Below are 22,037 nucleotides of genomic sequence, written 5' to 3' on the forward strand. Positions count from 1 at the left end.
GTATAGGCAACGACAGTGAAAGATCCGACGAGATGAAGACGGGATGAACCGTCGGAGAGAATTGTTATTTCAAGGGAACGGCCTGTCCGTCAGTCCGTTTGTCCGTTGCTCCCGCAACGGCGCGGTGTGTAAACAGAGAAAGTTGAACGAGATAGGGATATAACTGGTGTGTACTCGCAGACCACGGAGGAAAGAAATTCGTGGCGAATACCGACTCTCGACGAGGAGAGCAACTTTCGTGTCTATAAAGTTTAGAAACCAAGCCGAGCTTACGAATAACTGGACAACTCGATATCACCTTCGTCGGTACGCGACTCTTACTTTGAAGGCAATCGAAAAATTTATTATCTACGGTATCGCGTTATGATTATTTCGATTTTCTTCCATTTCCGTTCTTTCCATTTTTTCCATTCTTACGATCGTTAAATATAAAACCTATTCTTTCAGAAAAAATAATCTATCAAATGGCTGCTTGTACGAAACGAATGAAAGGAAAGGAGGAACAACTTGTTTATTTTCGATGGGTACGACGAATCCGATGCGAAAAGGCTGCAGGGCCCGCAGGGGTCCGACCGAGGTTTACTCAACACCGAGAAAGGGGGAGCTTAACTTTAACTTTCGATTAACTCGTGGTTAACTCTCGTTCAGCCAGGTAAATGAAACGCCTCCCGTAACCGTTCGAGCGGATCTGCGAACACCCTGCGCTTTTCTTCTCTTCCGCATACATCCTAAAAGGTCTGCCGACAAAGACCTGTCGACACGTTCCTTCGAGCTAATTGACAGTAACGAGCTTTTTCACGGCTGATTTAAGCTTGACAACTTAATATTGACCGTAGAATCAACATTTTCAAGAAGTTGCAACCAAAATAACTGCCTTCTCCTAGCATGCTATATAATAGATCGCATAGAAGCTGTACAGAAGCTCCTTTTCGAAGCTCCTGTTTCAACGCAGCTTTTTCTGCGATCATCCTCGACGAACGTAAACCTTTTTAAACGAATTCCTTTCCACCATAGATACGGACATCGGAACCGACCGATCCTGAACTTTGTTCCATTTCGCTGATATTTGAACGATTCGATTCCACTCGGAAAATTTCCAGCTTTTAACCGGCGATTATCCGTTTGACACGAGGTCGCTTCCGCACGGACTATTCGTCTCTTACTTCGACGTTAATTGGCGTATCGAATAGCGATAAATCCGGAGGGCAGTTCATCAAAGCGCGGCGGAGAACATGTAACATTTGGGAGGAACATGGAGTACCTGTTTGGCTTATGTTCGACAGAGGCCGGAGTTCGTACATCCGTTCCGGCAGGGAGTATGCGGTTAAAGTGGACGATTGATCAAGTTAGCGTAACGTCATTACGTCGCGTACATCGAGGGTTCACGCAAAATCACCACCACCACCACCACCACCATCGTAAGCAACCGAGTGGTATCGGGCGTCGCCACCCTTCGTGGCCTCGCTAACTGTTTCCTCGGGCAATTTCATCCGACACCAACTTTCGACGGATTATCCGTTGGAAACCCCACGCAGCCTCGGGCTACTGGATAATTCACGGGGCTCGTTTCGATGTTGCTCGAAAGAAAGACGCGTGTAATTGACGAGAATTGCCACTCGAGGTGTTCCGAACCGTTTCTGAACGCATCCGCTGGCCTCGGGCAGCGCGGTTGATTGTCTTCTCTAATCTATTGTTGTTAGGGGTGTACGGAGGATGTTGATATTCCTTCCTTCCTTCCTTCCTTTCTTCCTTCCTATTCTCTCGGTGTAATCGAGCTAGCGTGTAAATAGCACGCGTTTTTCGATTTTTATCTCTACCAGTTTACAAAATGATTTGTATTAAATGGGATACCGAAATTTTGTCTTTTACAAACAGCGTGTGATATATAAGCGAACGAAAGGGGCTGTTTTAGAATCTCGGATATATCCCTTCGTTACTACCAACTATTCTTCTATTAAATCGACAATTCCAATTATTTGCAGAGGGAGTTGGCGCGAAGGAAAAATCGCAGGAAAAAGGGATTACATTTGCGAGGCTTGACTTTAGTCACAGATGTGTTTCCACCGCAAAGTGCAAGGAACCGCAACGATGAGCTTGCGAATACCAGGATCAAGCAACGTCAAATTATGATTAGGGCTGTTAATTGTCCCGTGTTGACTCTTCTGAGTGGTGGCCCGTGGGCAAACACGATTCCCGCCTCCCTTTTGTTGTTTTAACTCAATACCATCGGGCCGGGGATGACTTACCGATTACTAGTCGGATGTCTGAAAACCTGGGGTCTACGGCCCGGCAAATAGAAATGACTTTCCAGTTTCTCTCAAACGAGCGAGTGAACTAATTCGCGTTCAACGTGAACGAAGAAACGTCTCTTTCTCGTTCTTCAACGATGGAAGGTGAATGCATGCTTTAAATTTCTCCAAAATATGTAACTTTTGTGTTCACACACTTTGAATATTGGAAAGGATAATTTTTTTAATCTCAGAATACTTTACAGGAAAAGTGAGAGAGAGGGAGAGAATTGTATCCGATCAATTGCATTTACAAAGGTCTAAACAATTTAAAGAAGAAGATTTGATGAAATCGCGAGGACTATTGGACCAGCCTTTTCGCTCGTGATCGCACTTTTCCGCCCTCTAATTTCTTCGTCGTTTCACGGCAGGGATGATCCAATAGCCTGGGAAGCGGATGTTTGCGGTTCAAAATGTATGCACCCTCGCATACCGTCCCGGAGGTGCAGCGGGATTACAAAAGAACGGGTCCGCGCAGTTCTACAGTACGCGTAGCGCAAAAAGAAATTGGTGGCGTATTACGCGACAGGCACGTTCGAGTGTATTTACAATACACTCGTAAAGCTGCCTCTTCGTCGCGATAATTGACGCAAACACGGCGAAAAACTCATAAGACGACGGCTGTATCGCGTAGGTCTGTCCGCATTGGGAGAACAATTGTTGCCGATTATTTTCAAACAGCTGGAGAGACTGCTTAGAAACACTAGCGGAATCCTTTCCGTTGCGATCAATGCACCATTTATGCGAGGTTTCGTCGTACAAGTAGAAACGTAGAAAACAAACGTAGGTATAACTTCTAGCATTCCGTTAATATCACTGCCTTACAACGTAAACTCTTCTAATCTAAGATTTTTACAGAGAGACTTTCGAAGCACGTTAATATTCCTTTAAATACCGTATCAAAAGTTTAAAGAGTTGCAGGGATTTATGAATCTATCGTCGTTTCGATGCCAACAAATGTCACTTAAGATCTGCCAACTCGGCCGTTACCTTGTCCAAAATCGATTGGTAAATTAAGCTAGTCAAGATCGGTCGTTGCGTGTCAAATAACGACGCTTCTTCTTTACCACGTTTCTACGTGTCTAATAGACTTATACAGATTCGTTCTTTTCTCAGGTCGTCGACGCTGCTACCTCAAGTGCTTGTAACCGATCGCCGACTTTTGCAGTGACCTGTAGGTTCCATGGGAAGACGAGGAAAAAGAGAGGAACGCAATTACGCCGGCCACATGCTGCCGGTGTGCGTGGCGATGGCGCGGTATGACGCGGGGGCGGCCGCAAAAGCCGACGACATATTCATGCGTGCGTTATTATGCGAGGGAGCCGTGAGTGCACTCGAGAGATACGCGCACGCGTTCCACGACGTCCAATTAACCGCACGCATTTCGTCACCAAAGGAATTTCACGCGTGGAACGCGCGCATGCCCGCCTCGATCCTTCAAGATCACTTCCGATATCTTCGAACATAGAACCTAAAAAAGGTACATCTTTGCGGTGATATGTTAAGTAAAAGATCTCCGTTTCTCGACTACGTAAATATCTGCTGGAAATCTCAACAAGTCTAGACTAGTCACCTAATTCGAGCAACGTCTTTGAAATAAAAGAGGAACTTTAATCGTCACGAACAACGATATTAAATAGTTTTTAATGGAAATCGCAGGCCAGACATATTAGCTGTTTTCTTGTTAATTAATTTCTTGTGCCAAGATGCAGGGTCGACGCAGCGATCCTAGCACGTAAACAGCTTTACTCGCGGTTGTCGAAAACTTTCGTGGCGAGAAAATTTTCACGGCTGACACTTTTCCACGGGTGTTTCGTCCAGTCGACGATTCGTTTCCCGTCTTTGGGACGACGCTGTCCCTCTCTCTCTCTCTCTCTCTCTCTCCCCCTCACTCTCTTCTTCCTCTTCGTCGCATCATCCCCTACTCCCCATGTCTCCTTGGCGCGGGACACACAGATGCGTCCCTCCATTTTGCGCTCGCATTGTTACTCCAAGTGCAGTCTCCCCATTGTTACAATGGCTGGCCACTCCTGGCATTGTTGCCGGTATTGTTATTATTATCACTACTGTTACCGGTTGCGGCCGACCGGCGAATGGAGAAGAGGAGAGCCAGCTGCTTCGTCGAGTGCCGCATTAGAGGCAAATTACACTCCCTCTGGCCCGCCTTCCTCTCTCTTTTTCTCTTTTTCACTATGTCCCTCCAGGCTGGTTATCTCGTTCTTTCTCAGTTACATTCTGGATTTCACCCCTTTTTCAAGCTCGAAATTTCGAATGGTCGATCGGTATCGGATTCGAACGAAAGATGCCTACCGAATGCTATCAACCTCTCTCGAACATTTTTCATACAACGAAATTCTCTTCTAGCATTTATTATCAATCTTTTAGCTTCTTCGACGCTCGCCTAAAACTCCTAAGCTTTTTAGGATCGCTTTGCCAAATGAAATAGCGTATTGTTATGTCTTCGCGGTCACATAATTCAATGATCGAGACCGCGTGAACTCGATACGTGCGATAGTGCTCTTTAGAGCAGCCTGCGACAAGTTCTCGGTCAAACCACCCGTCATATCCTATCCGATGATCGCGGAGCAAGAAGGCAGAGCGGAAAACGGGAACGAAGAAAAACGGCACGAGAAACCGACGTCATCCAGGATGCATAATTAATCGGTCGCTACGTGGACGAATTAAACGAGCAATTCGAAGCACGAAATTGATCGCAACAATTTAATCGCGAGAGGCCGCGCAACGGGTCTCCGCAAATTATGCCCGGTGAGTTACAACGAGTTTAAAGCTCGTTAAAACGCGAAAGACCGACCTGTGCGGGAGAGAGAAGTTAATTAGAAGGAAGTAAAAAAAGGAAAGAGAAAGGAAAAAGAAAAAATGAAACGTGATGGAAATGAAGGAGAGAGGGAGAGAGAGAGAGAGAGAGAGAGAGAGAGAAGAGAATTTATATCAAGGGGAATTTAGACGGCCTGCCGCGCGGCTGGCGAGCATGGCGAAAGAGGGAGACATTAATTAAAGTGCAAAAAACGTGCGGCGAGTCTGATCAAAAGTTAAATAATTAATAGAAACCGCGAAGTTCAGGCGAGATCGCGGATTAATGAAAAATCACCGAAGTGCGGAATTCGCGAGTCTCGAAACCGGTGGACGAAACAATCGCCGCTCGCCTTCCATTGTTTCCTCTTGAACAATGACGATTGACGTTATTGTTAGCGCCAGCCAGATCGTCCACTGGCTCCTTCTGCTACGGCTTTCGACCGGCGAATGAAACGTTTCGAACGTCGCGTCGCGTCGCGTCGAATACCGGGACAATCGAGTTAAGGTGCTTCGACGTAAACATCCAACTTGAAAATGGGATTTTGGCTGCTAGAGCATTTCCATCGCGGTGAATTTACGTTTATCGTCTTAGAGTTGATCCATTGGTAAAAAAGGACTTTGCAAAGTAAACGGATACTTTGAAAGTAAAGCAAATGCGAGCTCGCGAAACGATTATATTCGAGGAGCGTTCGATGTTCTTAAAAATAAACTAACGAAAAAGTTTAAAAGCACCATCGCGAAATCCTCTCAAAAGATTAAAAGAGAAAGAGTATTTTTATTACTCGAGATTTTGGTCCTTTTTCGCAAAGATTCTATTTATATTTTAGTCACGGAAGAAAGGAAATTTGACGAGAAGGCTGCTTCGCAAATATTGTTCCACCTTCGAGCAACCCTGTATAAACGTTTTGCATGCTGTGTATAGATTAGAAAGGAATATTAGATGGTTCTATATGCACATGCAAGGGGCGGATCTGGCCAAGCTCGCTATAAATTTGCTCGTCCATCGAAGGAGCCTTTAATACTGTTTACGGATAGCTCAAGCTTTTAAGGTATTTTATCTTGTCCTTACGTAAATTGTCCCTTATCTGACGACATAAAAGTCGACTAGCACGGTAAATTTAATGTTCGAATTTCAGGATCAATTGGATCGAATGTTTTCTGTCCAAATATTACGCAATTGCAACGTGGAGAGACTATCGATAGCCGAATATCCACGTTCCAGACAGACATCGATGTTTCATCGTCGGAAGAAACAATAGGTTCGGTCGAAATAATGGAATATTATTCTATCGTAAGAAATTACAGTTGGAAAGAAAAAAGCGTGTAATGCATCTTTCCTACGGCAGTAAGATACACAAAGATGAACAAAGATACGAGGACGGGGATTTTTCAGCAAAGAAGATTTCTCGTCGGAAAAACGCTTGCCCGGAAAAAAAAAAGGAAGACGAGGGTGGAAAGAAGAAGGGGTAGGTACGAACGAACCGTGACAACTTAGCGCACGAGCCTTGCGATTCAACCACGGAGATAATCGTAATAATGGGTTTGCCTACCACCGAATCTACCCTCTTCGACTTTACACAGCAACCCCAATAGGAGGAGCACCGAAGAGGACTATGCGAGTTCAATGTCGTGCAAACACGCGAAACGCCTCGGCGATTCCTCGGCGAAATGATCGACAGGATCGCAGATCTTCTCTTTTCACGCGTGACACCACCTCTTTAAACGCCGTTTCTTTTGGGTCTCGTGGATAACGTTCGATATTCCGGAACCGATCGCACTTGAACGTAGAAACGACGAAACGAGTAAATTTATTTCAGGTGAAGCGACGTAATATTCCCGGAGAACTGCTACGGTTATGGAAAAAGGAGAAGATGGTCGCTATTTTTGGCGGAAAAATCGAAAGGCAGCGAGAAATCTAAGCTGTGTTTTTCGGTTAAGATTCGCGAAGAAATCGTAAACCAAAATGGTGACGGAAACAACGGACGCAACAACGAGAGAATGATCGAGATTCTCTATCGTTGTGTTCCTCATCGGGATCCATCGTCATCGAGCTGAACGAGCAGAAAGGAATCGGTGCTTCTCGTCGTCGTTCGTCGAGTGCTCGTCTCGTTACTCGAAACGGGGTCGATTTTGCGTGACGTTCTCCCGGAAACGATCGATGCGGCACTTTGGCCCGTCGATCGGGCAAACGACAGGCGGAAAATTCCTTTTTTTTTTCTTTTCTGCTTGCTTCTCCTTCCTTCTTCCTATTTTTTTTTCTTTTTTTTTTGGCATCTCTCGATTCTTCGCAAGCTCTCGAAAGTGTGCTCGCGTCGAACTCGTGGCTCGAGTGTCTTGAAGGGCGCAGATCGGTATATCTTCTTTTCGTTCGTTACGTCGTTCGACTCGTTAATTCAGTATCGATTCTCGATCGCGTCCCAAAGAATCTTCCTCGAGGACCGTCGAGTCCGCAATAGCCTTTTCTCGCGATGAAAAAATCTCCGTCTGTCTTCTCATTTGGCTCGACTACCTCGAACGTAACTTGGAAGCTTTCACGGATTTTCAGCTGTCTTTAAACGTCGCAGTTCGCTTGCAAAAATTATCTCGATCTAAGGAAACAGATTTATCCGTAGATTAATCGAGCATCGAGTATCGGAAATTTTGATTCGAGGATTTTGTAGATGGTTTTCGAATGGAAGAAAGTAAACACGCGATAAGAAAGATCTTCACGAACGGAACGCGTGATACCGAATTTTCCTCGGTAGATACATTTTTCGCGTATGACGCGAAGCTGTATTTCTGTAATATGTTTTCAAAACGAGCAGGTAACCCGAATGTCGTCAATCTCCTTTCAGAACGGAGTAGAACGTAATCTCGGAGTTTGTACAGCACTTCAAAGAAGCGATAGACATCGTACGTGGTTCCGTATGAAACTTATCCAAAAAATTCCTCATAGAATCTTTCGAAGAGAAAGAAGAAGAAGAAGAAGAAGAAGAAGAAGAAGAAGAAGGAGAACAAACAACAGAACTCAGACGATCGGAACAACAATTACCGATAATATTCGAGCACCACACGAGTCTCCGCTTCGCAGAAACGCTTCTCCCGCTCGTAGCAACGCGACCATGCTCCACTTCTTCCGACCTTTCCTCGTGTAATATCGCATTCGAGACGGCGCGAGGGCACGTAAGATTCACAGAGCTCTCACATAATGATTCGTTAGTCTCCCCGTGCAGCCATCGTGGGCTACCTACGGAGAGCACGACTTCGTACGTAGACTTCGAGTGGCCGTAAGTGGATGGTACCGCAGGGTGGCGGCGCAGATACACACACACACACACAGTACATCTACACGTATATACGACAAACCGGGAGCTCGTTTGGTCTCTATTTGTCCCCAGAAGTTCAAGAGTCCGCTATATATATACATATAGGTGCGCATACACGTAAGAATATATACAGGTATACACGCGTACACACGCGTACATATATAAAACCATCAACTCCCAGCCGCGTTTCGTATCTCTTTCTCTGCTTCGCTATCTCTCCTTCGAACGTCTCTTTCCGCGTCCCGTTTCCGAGGCTGGCCTTCATGGCCGGCATTCACGGCTCGGGCGAGATCCGAGTACCATCGAGTCCGAAACTCGTTATCGAAACTTAGGTGCGCGCGAGCGCAAAACAGCGGACTCGCCCCTGGCGAAAGCACGCGAAAATCCGCGGCTGATTGCAATCAGCCCTCTTTGCGAACTTCCGCGCTCGATTCCGCGTAGATTTCGCCGAGTCACGGACTCGGGGGAGCCCCGACGACTTCCGGTTTAGGGAGCAACGCGCGAGCGCACACCTTCCGCTCGGCATAGGTTGCGTTCAAAGTCTCGTTTCCATTCTCTTCTCGGAGTTAGCGAAAAGAATGGATAGAGCTTGAGGTTGACGACGATGATGATAACGATGACGACGATAGCGACGACGCCCACGGTGACGACGATGAGTTGTTAAAGAAAAGGGAGGAGAGAAGAACGAGGAGACGAAGTAGTTTTTGTAGAACAAAGTCCCTTTAGACTCTAGAGAACGAAGCTTGTCTCGAGCATTTTACGAAAGAACGTGGTACTACGTCGATGCTATGTGCTACGATGGAACGCTATGTTGATACGATACTCGACAACCTGATATTTGCTATATCGTATCGACTGAGAAAATGGTAAGTTGGCCGCTTTTGTTACGTTTTTGTCGTTGATAATTACCGGCAGAAAGTTCGTTCGAGATACGACGTTTATGAATGATCGTAGGTCGAAAGTACTGGATGAACGACAAGCGGATTGAACGGAGAGACGCGCGGTAGACAAAACGGCAGACTGAACGAGGGGACGAGCGACCAGGATGCAACCAATGAGCTGCGCAACAATTATTTATCGTTGCCAGACTGCCGCATCGTGCCGAGCAGACCTGTCTGCCCAATGAAGATTGCTCGTTAAAATCTGATTCTGGCGGACCGCTTTAAACGGCGACCGCCGAAACGATTCGCTCGAGCCGACCGAATCGGCCCGTGTACGAACGAAACCACAGCAACATTGGTCTAATTAAACACATTAAAATGTATATATATATGTTGGGTTTACATTAGAATTAGGGTTAGGGGCGTGAAACGAATCTTCGTTTGGGTTACACGTTGTCGTTATGCGATAGAGAAGACATTGACTAGTGCAAATACGATTATTATAGAGCCGGACAAGTAACCGCGGTAGTTAGGTACTCGAGAAACTAATGACAATGATCCTAGGTTCAATAACGAATCCGCGGTCGACGGGATGATAGACGAACGTACTCGCAAAATCTAAGTCGGACGCGTGATATTCACTGGTCGTAAAGATTTACTCCTTTCATCGATGAGATCGCGAGCGAGAATGCCTTTCCCGTCCCAATGATGCCACAGAGGAAAACTATGACGGGGTGTGTCTAAGGATACGAGATCATCGGATTCGTCGAGAAAATCGACGTTGCCGCTAATTGGTCAATCTCCATATCGGTGGTTAGAAAAAGATGCTAGCCGCCCTCGAGGGAAAGTTGCTAGTGGGAGACGCCGCTCGTTGAAAAATACGTCTCCCCTATCTTCCCGTAGTTGGGACAAAGACTGTTTGTCCGTTTGAAGGACTTTAGTTAACTAAACCTTAAGATTTATAACGGGCCCTCGGGCTAGCCGAACATGTACCGCGGAAACGCATCGACATCTGGCAATCATCTTACTCGAAGAATAGGGTCTGCGCGTGGCTAGCCACGGGACAGAAACCGTTGGAACGTTTACTGTCGCGTGTCGCCACGAATATTTCTTTTAAGGAGAGCTATAGAATTACTCCATACCTTTGTTAGGCAAAGCGTTCATCCCGTGACCGCGGCTACGTTCGGCGACTGACTGTCGCCTCGAGCCCAAGCTCATTATCACGACTCTCGAACAATTACAATCGGATTGAATAACTACAATTGTTCGATTACAGCTATAGTAGACTCTAGGTTACAATGTTGCGGGATTATCCAAAATTCCAAAGGCTCCGGTGTTCTTTCATCTCCGACATATATATACCGTATACGAGTATCACGAACATGGGAAACATCCTGAACAGCAGCAGTTTAATTTAATAAGAAATAATACAAGCCAAAGGAGTAAATAGGTAACGGAGTAAAGTATATCGTCGTAACAGTATCTTTTAACGAATAATTAGTGTATAGAAAAAGCTTCAGCGCGTTCAGTTTAGCCGGGAGAATTAATTTTTGATGGCCTTTTACTCGAGGCAATTTACTTTTAAGGAGCAGTTTACGTTTACTTTCGCGAGACTCGTCGCATCTTTAATCGGTGGCGATCAAGAACCGGCAATAGAGAAAAATTTCGGCTTCCTAAGATAATATTTACATGCCGTTGAGTCGGAACGACGCTCCGGCCGACGATTCTACCTGGTCGAATTCCACTTTTCGTTCTTCGAACAAACACGCCTCTTCCACAACTATTTCCGACGTATTGGCATCGTCCTCCACGATTTGCTTAACAGCCTCGCCGCTAAAGTTAGCGGACGTGTCAAATTGTCCGACTTTAACGCGTCGAACATCGCTCAAACATGGCCGACATCTACTTTCCTCAAAAATTCTACCAAGAACGATGCTCGAGAGCGTGTTTGCACTTTGGTATACCAAGCATCTGCTACAAAATACACGGAGAAAGTAAAGAACGAGGACGAAAGCGGTCTAGAATCATGGGAACGCCATAAGTACTCGACATTTATCCTAAATTCCGTCAACTAAAATAGATAGACAGTGGCCTGACGGTTTAACGATACCGCTCGAAACATATCGGCTAATTTCAGGAATTTTCGAGCGTTCGGAAGCCCGTTTATAGCGGTAATCGAACGTCTATTCGTCGGCAGTCGCCTCGACATTTCCGGCTAACAACTCCGACGCAACCAACGCCCCTGAGGTCGATCGATCCGATTGGCCGAGAGACGTAGATACACCCACGCGTACACCCACCACCTGCTCTCTGCAATTAATCTCCTCTCAGCAATTAATCCTCATCGTGTACGTGTGTGCAAGCCTGTAAGCGTGTAAGCGTGTAAGCGTGTAAGCGTGTAAGCGTGTAGGCGTGTAAGCGTGTGTGCAGAATTTCAAGCATCGCATTCTGGTAGCAGAAGCGGCTAGACCGATCCGGCTGATCGAGATCGAGATGGATGACGTTGTCGCTACATTGTAATTGGACATGTTGAACGTTACGCGTAGCAAGCATCGCTGATGATTTACGACGCAGGACGAAATTTTAAAGCGACCAATAAGAAGATTATTTAAACGATAACGAAAAATTGATATTTTATCTTTTTGGTCGAGGCGACGAGATCGCAGAGAAAACGTGGCTCGTAACGTAGCTAAAGCGGTGGAAACGGGCTTGCGCGACCGATGCGACTGTTCGAAACAGGCGAGTATCTACCTACTACGTAACGATAAAGAATCGCTATCGCAGTCTACTTTTCTTTCGCAGACCTACTTCCATCGTCCCGACAAACTTCTCAAATTGAACACGCATCGGTGAACTAAATTTTCAGGAATTTCACGTTTGGATCGAACGTCGAATGGCAAATCGATCGTAGAACCGATGGATCGTGCAGCGATCACGCTGCATAGCCGACGGCAAACCAAGAAGGAAAACATTTAACACGTACCTGAGTGGGCGTAAGGTGAATTAGGGCGGCTAGGTGTTCCCGTTCGGGCGCGCTCAGGTATTTCTGCTGCTTGAACCGCCTCTCGAGCTCGTGAACCTGCTGCTGAGTGAACAGAACGCGACGCTTTCGTCTTTGGGGAAGGTGGGGGAATTGCATGGCGCCGACGCCCATGCCGACACCGACGCCGACGCCGACGCCCACTCCCATACCCGACGACTTGGTCACGTCGCCCATTGACTGGCCCACAGGGCAGCCGGCCATGTTGGTCCCGGCGCCCGCCGCCGCGGCGCCCATCAGCCGCGAGACTATAACAGAGCATTGAAAATATCAATGGCGATACGTTGTTTTTTTTTTCGCATTTGAAGTCGAACACAAAATAGCGATACGAAGGAAAGTAATTATCGTGGTAAGCGATCGCAATTGCTTTTATATTTTACATATGTCGGACATCGCTCTACCATACCTGTTTCATATTAGATAGAAAAAAAAGAAAAAAAACGAAAATAAAATAGAACGAGAAAGACGGTTCAGTAGGAACCTGGCGCGGCACGGAACGCGACGATAGTTTCTTCGTTGCTTCCTCGCATGCTTTCGTCGTACAGCGGTACTCTCTCGGTCGATCTTCCATTACAGGAGAATGTTGGGTGCGCATTGTTGCTTGCTCGATTGCCGAAGAACGTTCGGTTGCCCGTCGGCCTACGTCGTGAAGGACGGTTCGAGATAATTTATCCCGTTGGAATCCGTGGAGGATCGCGAAGAGGAGACGAGAGGCACGCGAGACATGCCGCGAGAGAAGAGGCAGCCAGCCACAGGCGAGCGAAGGGAGAGCGAAGATCGGCCCTCTGAATTCGAGCTACTGAAACCCAACGAGCAGTCCATCCCTTGTCAGTTGGCGAAGAGCTGTCAAGAACGGACGCGTCTCGACCAGGACAAAAGGAGCGATTTAGCCGCGCAAAGTGCTACGTCATGGAGCACGGGAGGTCCGACGATGAAGTCCCGAATTATTATTATGTCTGTGAGAACGTATTCTCAGCCTGTCAGGCCGTGCCCGCCTCGGGAAAGAAATACCACACTCGAGACACCAAACACCGACCGAATTTGTTTACGCGACGCCACGCATCCAGTTACGATGGAAAATCGATGGAAACTCGTCCACCGTGCACCACTCCGAACGTAGATCGATATTTCGCGTATCGAATTGTAAATCGTCGATCGAGTTTCCTGTCCTGTTCGACGAATCGCCGAACGAAGACGAAGTGGCGCCTTTGAGCGAGATCCGAGCGAAGCGTCTGTCGACAAATCGAGAATCGGAGATTTCGTGAAATATACTTGAGAGAAAGGGAGAAAGAGAGAGAGAGAGAGAGAGAGAGAGAGAAGAAACAGCGACGAAACGCAGAAACTTGCGACGCGATTAATAATACCAGATCTTCTAACTTGCGAAGATCACGATGTTTCAAGACTATCGTCGATGAAACGCGGACGATGGGCCGGGACAATGGAAGCCCGGAGAGGAACGACGGGTTCGACGTTCCGACGAAACGGAGCGCGAACACGGGGGTGGATCGCGCTCGCTCAAGCTCGTAAGAATATCGTTAAGCAAATTGACGTGTTCTACCTGGCCACCGAAGTCGAATCTTCCGTTAGGTAAGATTCCGAACAGCCGGTCGAACGCGTCGATCGACCGGATAATTACGCGGTATCGTCGATAGTGACGGACAAACAAAAACCCTGCTCTTCGTCGTTACAAAGTCGAAGCGTAACTTTATAACGGTGAATTATTTTTAAGGGCGATTAGGTTCGATCGAGCGTCGATTTCAGGCTACCACAAACTGGTAAACAAAGTTTAATCCGCAAGGTGGCTCGTATACGTTATTCTTCCTGAGTAACGAGGCAAGCAAGATATTAATCCTAAGAACGAGTTGCCAGCGTCCATGTTTCTTAACGACCATGTATCGGAGGAGACGAGAGAGAGAGAGAGAGAGAGCAAGCAGTGAACGACAAATCGTTTTCCCTATCTTATCCGAGCCGGCTGAGAGCAGAAGCGACGACTATCGTCCGTTCGGGCATCGCCAAAGAAGCAAATATCGACGTTCAAATCGAACGTTTCACCGTGTCTTTCGCCTTGTTCTTTAGAGACGCGTAGCAACGCGTGAAAATCGGGAGAAATTGATTTTGAAAACGTTCCGTACGTTGAGTAACGTCGCCTGGCGCGACGAGGGTCGTTCAGGCTTATTTGTTTAACTAAAATCTCCGGTAGTGTCCGGTAGCCACGCATTTTGGGGGCCAGGGATCGATATACGTTCTCTAGCGGCTAGCAGAGTGGCGCGTGCGGCCGACAGAAATCCAAGGAGAAGAGCGTCTGTTGACACAAGTCCGAAGGACGCGAGCTTTGTTGGCCGACGATCTTCTTCAGCGGCCTGTGAAACGCGAGAAGCCCGAACAACCGTGCCATCTGCGAGTACGACTGTCTATGCAGATTCGATTTGTCCTGGAAACGCGCGTCAACGTACTTTCGCGATACGACGAGCATCGAGAGAGAACTCGAGAGAAGCAGCCGACCGCGATGGTCAAGCTCGGAGAATGGGAAATTTCAAAGTCGGAGCAAAAATCGTCGTTTAAAAGTTTGAATCGCGACTTTCGAAATATTCGGCTTATCCGATCGTCGTTATCGTCGATCGGCGTTATCGCATATTTCGAGATCGTTAATCCGGAGATTTAACGGGACAGATAGTCGACCGGAAACGTGGAAACGTTTGGAGCGACGAGCGACGGATGAATTCACGAGTCGGTGTTACGAGACGACGCGCGACGTGACGGAAGGCGGACAGGCTGTTGTGGACTTTGAAATACGAGTCCGATACTTCGTCGATGGCTAAATGGACGTAAGTGCGAGCTAGTAATAACAAAGGTAGACACGAGGCGAATAAAAGCGGGACAGACGTGCCTCGTGGATGGCGAAAGGGATGATCGCGTGCAACCTACCCACACGAAACGACGTTTCCGCTCTCGCGGAACCAAGCCTATCTATTTGCTCTTGTCTTTCCTCTGCTCTTCGTTTCGGCGTACAAGTCGGCGGCTTCTCCTTTTCGCGTTCGACGGAAAGCTGGACGTTCGTTACGGAATGTCTTCCAGACGACCAAGTTGAAAACGATGGTGGTCACGGATTTCGATCGGAACGAGGATACGTACTATTTTGATGTTACCAGCGAAATGGCGCGATTCCAGCGATAAAAACAATTCCAAGATTTTATAGCGACACGGCAGTTTTATAGCACAAATTTTATAGTAGCGGACGACTCAAATCGTGTCGTTGTTTTGCCTCGGAGTATCAAGAAGAAGAAATAGACTCCGGGCAAAACAACGTGGCCGTTACGCATAACCGTCGAACAAGGACTAATTTGAATTTTCCGACTCCCCCTCGCCCGCCGACCAGTATAAATAAACGTATAAATAACTCGCGTTATCACGAGTTATCCATCGAGTCATCGACGAGCATTTATCGCGAGTATCTGTCCGCGATTTTACTTTGCCATTTACGCTCTGTGCGGCGAATATAGGCTGTATATTAATTTATCATTTTTAAGTATATTCGACGGTTACGACAACAAACGATAAATAACCACCGATAAATCTCGCGGTCGAACATCCCGTATACCTGCTCTGTACAATTTATTCGTACGACGAACACGCACAACTTGCCGATATCGATCGATACGTTGATATTATCAATCGGCAAACGATCGCGTACGAGAGACTTTGAAAGAAACTCGTTGTTCTTGGTGCACGCGTTCGCGGACGTGTCTCGACGAATCTAATTGCCGCGAACGTCCGCCAACTCGATCGATCAGCTCCTTTCCAATTCGATCGCTTACGCGTATATAAGAGATTTTCTACGAGAGATCGCTTACGCGTTACAAGAGAGCCGACGTTGCAACGTATTTTCGGAGGAAGCAACGCGCGAACGCGGTTCGAACCCGAGAAACGGAAAAGAAAGCGACGCATCGACCAGGCAAGAATCGCGGTAAAACGATGGAAAGACAAAGCAGTACTCACTGGCAAAGCGGGGATCGTTGGTGGCCGACGGTGTAGGCGCGTACCACGGATGATGGGATCTCATGGGGTCGGTGGCGGTCGCGCCTCCGGCGACCGCTGGCCCCGCGTGATGATACGATAATTCCGCGGCGCAGTACTGATACTGCGAGGTGAGTTGCATGGTCGCGTAAGGATTGCCCATGGCGGTCATGCCTGAGCCGGCACCGGCAGCGCCGCTGCCTCCTCCGGCGGCGTCGTTCGGACCGGAAACCGGTCCGGGTGTGCCGCCACCGGGCGTCGAGCCTCCGTGAAGCGGTGGACTGCCGCTGCTCGCGCTCGAGCTACCGGTATTGCCGCCGACACGGGCGCCGCACGCGTTTCCGTAAGGCGATACCTGAGAATGCGTGACCACGCCGACGCCGATCACCTGCTCCAGCTTCCTGAACGACTCGTTATCGATGGGTGAGAGAATGTCAGTGACGCTGAACGGAGTGGTATGAGCGCCACCAGCGGCTTGTACGTGGGACGAATGCTGTTTGGGCGACAGGCTCATCGCCAGGTCGATACCGTTCAGATCTGTCAGCAAGCTAGCTTGCTCCAGCTGGGTTTGTTGCTGTTGCTGCTGCTGCTGTTGCTGTTGTTGTTGTTGTTGCTGCTGTTGTTGTTGCTGATGCTGGTGATAGCTGGTGGCATTGCCGTTCCCCTGGTTGCCGGCGCTGTTCCCGCCGCTGCCACCGCTCATCTCGACGAGGCCCGCGCCCTCGAGGTACTTGAAGCTCGCGCTTCGCGGAATCCTGAGGCCGGCGCTAGCCGCTGGATACCGACATCACTTCAACCGCCTAGCGCGCGTTCAACCGACAATTTCGATCGCCGAAGCTTCGCAGCGACTAAACCGCGTCGCTCGGCCGCTTCTCTTTTCCACCGTTACGATTTCTACAGATGTCTCCGATTCTTCCGATTCTTCCGATTCTTCTTGTTTTCGCGCGCTCTACCGCTTCTCTTACAAAATTCTTTCTTTCCTCTCGTTGCGTTTCGTCGAACGACGAAACGTAAAATCCACGATGTACCTTTTCAGATGCTCGATGCAGATATCGTCTGTTTAAACGAGGAGGGAAGAAGAACCGCGCGTCACTCTTGGCACAGTTTCGAACGATTCACCGCCGCACTTGGTTCCATTCATCGGGCGACGATAAATAATCGCACACTGTTTAACGATCCTTGGCACGATCGCTGCGAGACGTTGGATCGACTCATCGTCCAGGTAACCGAACCACGTACATTCGCAATTTCTTTTTCATCGATAGATCAACCGACTCGGTGCGGTGATACGCGGAACGCGTCCATCGTATCGACGCGAGGAAGGCTGGTTGCGGCTGGACGCGTCCAGCGGCGACACCGCGTCATTCGCCGCATTCCTCTGTTCGTGTCGCATTCACCAGGTCGGACGATATCCGGAAACGGGAACGAGGTCGAACACGCCGTGCAACTACGCGAGTTGTGGATCCAGCGCTGCGTAGCACCGATCGTCGAGCGCGAACCAACGTCGACCAACGATCGCAGGTTTGCCAAGGTCACCAACGACCGACCGTCTGCTTCTTCTCGCGCTCGCACACGACCTGATCGAACGTCTTTCGCAGGACGAAGGAGATCCTAGAGGCACAACACGATTCGTAGAGCGAGGGCACGAGCGACGAAGGCACGGCACGGCACGGCACGACGCGACGCGACGCGACGCGATGCGATGCGATGCGATGCGATGCGAAACGATACGGAACGAAAGACGAGAACGGAAGAATGACACGCACACGTGGTCGAGGAGGAGAGTGGCCGGCCAGAGCCGGCCGGCGGCCGACTGAAATCACCCGGGGGGTCTTCGAGTCCTTGGACTCTGCCGATAGAGAGACGATGGTAGATGTACCACTCTACAGTTCGCCTCCACCTTCGTCGAGGATACACTCTCTCTCCGTAGGAGAGGAGAGAGCGTCTATGGATGGATGGCTTGCTGGCTGGCTCGCTAGCTGGCTGGCTGGCTGGCTGGCTGGCTGGCTGGCTTGGCTGGCTCGCTGGCTGGATAGATGGATGGATGGATGGATGGATGAATGAATGAAGAGGACTGTCGGGTACTCCTGGAGAGGTCCTCACGGCCGCTTAGACCCACTCGACCAGCGCAGCGGCTCGGCCGGTCGCGCTCGCTCGCTCGCTCGCTCGTTCGCTCGTTCGTTCGTTCCTTCCTTCCTTCCTTCCTTCCTTCCTTTCTTCCTTCGTTCGTACGTTCTTTCGTTTGTTCGTTCGTTCGTTCGTTCGTTCGTTCGTTCGTTCGTTCGGTCGTTCGGTCGTTCGGTCGTTCGGTCGTTCGGTCGTTCGGTCGTTCGTTCGGTCGTTCGGTCGTTCGGTCGTTCGTTCGTTCGTTCGTTCGTCCGGGCTCGGGCCCCACAGCCTCTCGCGGAGAACCCGTACGACGACACGATGAGTGGAGTGCCCACTACGGAGAAGTGCCTGCTACCAAGAGTCGTGATGAGATGTCCCCTTTTGCGTGTGAGAGAAGGGCTCCCACTCGCCTTCCTCTAGAGGGGTTTGCGGGGCTATCTAACCGACCTCCGAGCCAAACCCGGCACCCTAACCATCCCGTCATTGGAGGAACCCCGCCAATCAACGCGCCCATGCGATTCCATTGGATCGCTTTCCGCGCGGTTCCACTCTTGCTCGGGGTTGTCCCGCGCTGCTCGCCGTTACGCCGTTGGTCAGACCTATAGATCTTCCGTTATACGTCCGCCTATCGCGCCTCTGATCCCTGACATGCCAGCCAGGAACCACCTCGTCTACCTAATCTACTACCGTCTCATGGCCACCAGCCTCGGGACAGCCCACCTTTCTCGCTTCTCTTTCTATCCCTCTTTCTCCAATTACCTATCTAGTTCTGTCCCTTTCTAGCGTTCTACGTCTGGCATTGTCCTTGGAAAAATTTCACCGCGCTCTGCTATGCATTTTGTCGAATTTTTCTTCGCAGGGTGCCTACCACGATTTTACCGACCACCCTTATCGAGAACAGCGACGGTACGCGACTGTCTAACCGATCGACGTCGTTCGATGCTTTGCTACCACGATGCAACGTGTCGCTAGCTGTGCATTCCTCTCGTATTTACAGTTTTTCTTTTTTATACAGAAATAGATGAAATTTCTTTTTAATACGGTTCTTCGTATTCCCTTAATGAAACGCAACGAGACTAGCATGCCCGATTCTAGCTTATACTACGCGTACAATTTCGATATTTCATTGAAAAGCTCAACTTCTAAAACGATTCATTAATATCGAAACGTTGAAATATTTATTTTGAGTAAGTCGTTGGGATTTTTTAATCTTACATTGGTGTTTGACTAGATTTTTACTTTTCCAGCTTTTCCATAACAAAATTATCCTTTCGTAATACATATACACGGAAGAGATGCACTCTCTCCGTCTGCACTTACGTCAATACGTAATACGTGAAAGGAACGTTCCATCAGCATACGACATTAAGCGACATCCGTCGTCCACTTTCTCAATTATCGTGTTCCTCTCGGGAAGAAAATCTCTTTAGAAACTTCACACCGATAAGGCTAAAATGGCAAAATGGGTATACCATGCTTCTAAAGCAATTACAAACTGTTTGAAAAATATCAACGTTGCGAGAGATGGTAATTTACATAAAATATTTCTCACATATCGCTTTTCTACAAAATTTTATTTATAACTGCTGTTTGTTTTTGCTTATATAACCTAAAACGTGTAACCAAACTATATCCTATATAATTTTCTTAATTCTTTAACTTTGAATCGACAACACAGTTTCATCTACAAATTATTTTCAGCTACCACCATTGGTTTATTGACACCGCGGGTTTTATTATTGCAACATGCAAGGAATACTAACTTTTATATGAGAAGTAAGTAAGTTTCGTCGACACACTTTCGGAAACATTTGTTAGGTTCTGCTCGAGCGCTGATAATCTGGAAATATCACCTGTGTTTAGGACCAGCTACGCAATTATGGAAATCCGTTACAAGCGTTAGTAATGCCGGTAAAAGAAGAGGAAGAGGGAAAGGTGTTGCGAGGCCCAGAGATTTAAATCGTGGTCAAAGATTGGGTTATGGAAAAATACCATTCGTATTTCCTGGACTGAATGCCCCTGTCACGCACGGAGAACATATAAATCAGCAAAGACGTTTTACGGCGCAAGAAGCAGAAAATCTCAATGCTGCGAAAACTGTTACTGCGTTGAAACCAAAACGACTCAAATTTCACCCTTTAAACCGAGGTTGGTCCGGAAGTGAGCCTGGTGGGAGGAAACTTGGACCACCCGATCCTGTTGACGACGGTTTGTGATATAATTGTTCGATACGTATATACGCATATATATCTATATATATACATATAAATTATAAGTGAAATTTTTACCGATTCAGATGTTTTCCATGGATTCGAATCTTGGATATTATCTGCCAAAACTTCATCTATCATGACCAGTACTATGGGTAGATCGAAACGTTGTAGCGCTATAGTTGTTACTGGAAATGGAAAAGGCTTGGCTGGATTTTCACAAGATACAGGACGTGAATTTAGATCGACCGTAAATACAGCTAAAAACAGGGCAGGACGTAGATTGATATACTTTAAAAGATATAACGAACATACTGGTAAACGATCTTCTTGTGTCTTTTGTTGTCTATTATTAGCTCTATAACTATGTAAAATTATAATACCTTTTGTTCTAGTACTCCATGACTTTTTTGGACAATTTGGAAAAACAAAAGTATTCGTACAACAAAAACAGAAGGGTTACGGACTGAAATGTCATCGTGTTATTAAAACATGTTGCGAAGCAATTGGTATCAAAGATTTGTACGCTAAAGTCGAAGGATCTACAAACGTGGCGTACATCGTAAAAGCTTTCTTTATTGGCTTACTGCAACAGGTACACCGATCGAAACTATATTAAGTGGTAGCAAAGAAGAACTGTACTTTTCACATTATATGCAACTTTGCGGTATATCGATAATAATATTATTAACCATATTTTTAGAAAACATACGAAGAAATGGCAAATGAGAAAAGATTGCATGTGGTCGAAATGAGGAAAGAAAATAATTATTTTCCTACTGTACTTGCTTCGCCATCGATAGTTCGAACCTCCAAAGAAATTCCACAAGACGAAATTTTAGATTTTAAACAGTACGTAATGAATGGAAGAGTTCTTTTGCAGAAAAAAAAGCCTGAACCATTTTTCACGAAATTGCCTTCGTGGTTATTTCATTTACGTAAACAAGAACGTCACAGGGATCAGGATCAGGTTATAATCAGATTAAAAGCTGAATATGGCGACGTGTGTAGTTTTCTCGCTGAAAAATATCCGGAAGCAAGAGCTTCTAAATGGAAAAAACATGACAAAAAGCAGGAGGAGGAAAGCGCAGTTGAAGCGTGATATTTCTCTAATAAATATGAATAGTTCGTTAGAAACGTAATTGAATATTAAATGTGTATTCGGTAATAATCAGTAATAACAAAAGTATATGTAATCGAGACTTTTTTCTTTTTTCCTCCGTATCTCGATATATTTACTTACAGCGGTAATAAAATATTTGAAGGATTAACGTTGAACTTAATTACAAGCAACAAATGTAAATATGGATTCCAGTCGTTTAAAAAGGTAAGGAGATTAAGAGTACGTTAAATTGTATTATTTGAATAACGATTAT

General features: G+C 47.2%; 2 protein-coding genes across 2 annotated transcripts in view; one reads left to right on the forward strand and one right to left on the reverse strand.

Moving 5' to 3' along the window:
* Positions 1–19,683, reverse strand: part of LOC117156265 (homeobox protein Nkx-2.4) — a 31,891-nt gene extending 12,208 nt beyond the window's left edge. Inside the window, exons 1-2 of the mRNA XM_033333134.2 lie at positions 16,325–19,683; positions 12,272–12,576 (exon numbers count right to left, since the gene is read on the reverse strand). Coding sequence (XP_033189025.1) covers positions 12,272–12,576; positions 16,325–17,045 — 1,026 coding nt within the window. The 5' untranslated portion in view covers positions 17,046–19,683. The remainder of the gene's footprint in view (positions 1–12,271; positions 12,577–16,324) is intronic.
* Positions 19,684–19,838: 155 nt separating this feature from the next.
* Positions 19,839–21,857, forward strand: mRpS5 (mitochondrial ribosomal protein S5). Its single transcript, XM_033333095.2, has 6 exons — positions 19,839–19,978; positions 20,153–20,227; positions 20,315–20,659; positions 20,748–20,978; positions 21,057–21,256; positions 21,365–21,857. Exons 1-6 carry the CDS (start codon positions 19,906–19,908, stop codon positions 21,761–21,763), a joined length of 1,323 nt encoding a protein of 440 aa, XP_033188986.1. The 5' UTR covers positions 19,839–19,905; the 3' UTR covers positions 21,764–21,857.
* The last annotated feature ends 180 nt before the right edge of the window (positions 21,858–22,037 follow it).

Source organism: Bombus vancouverensis, chromosome 14 (genome assembly GCF_051014615.1).
Source record: "Bombus vancouverensis nearcticus chromosome 14, iyBomVanc1_principal, whole genome shotgun sequence".
NCBI classification, from domain to species: Eukaryota; Metazoa; Arthropoda; class Insecta; order Hymenoptera; family Apidae; genus Bombus; species Bombus vancouverensis.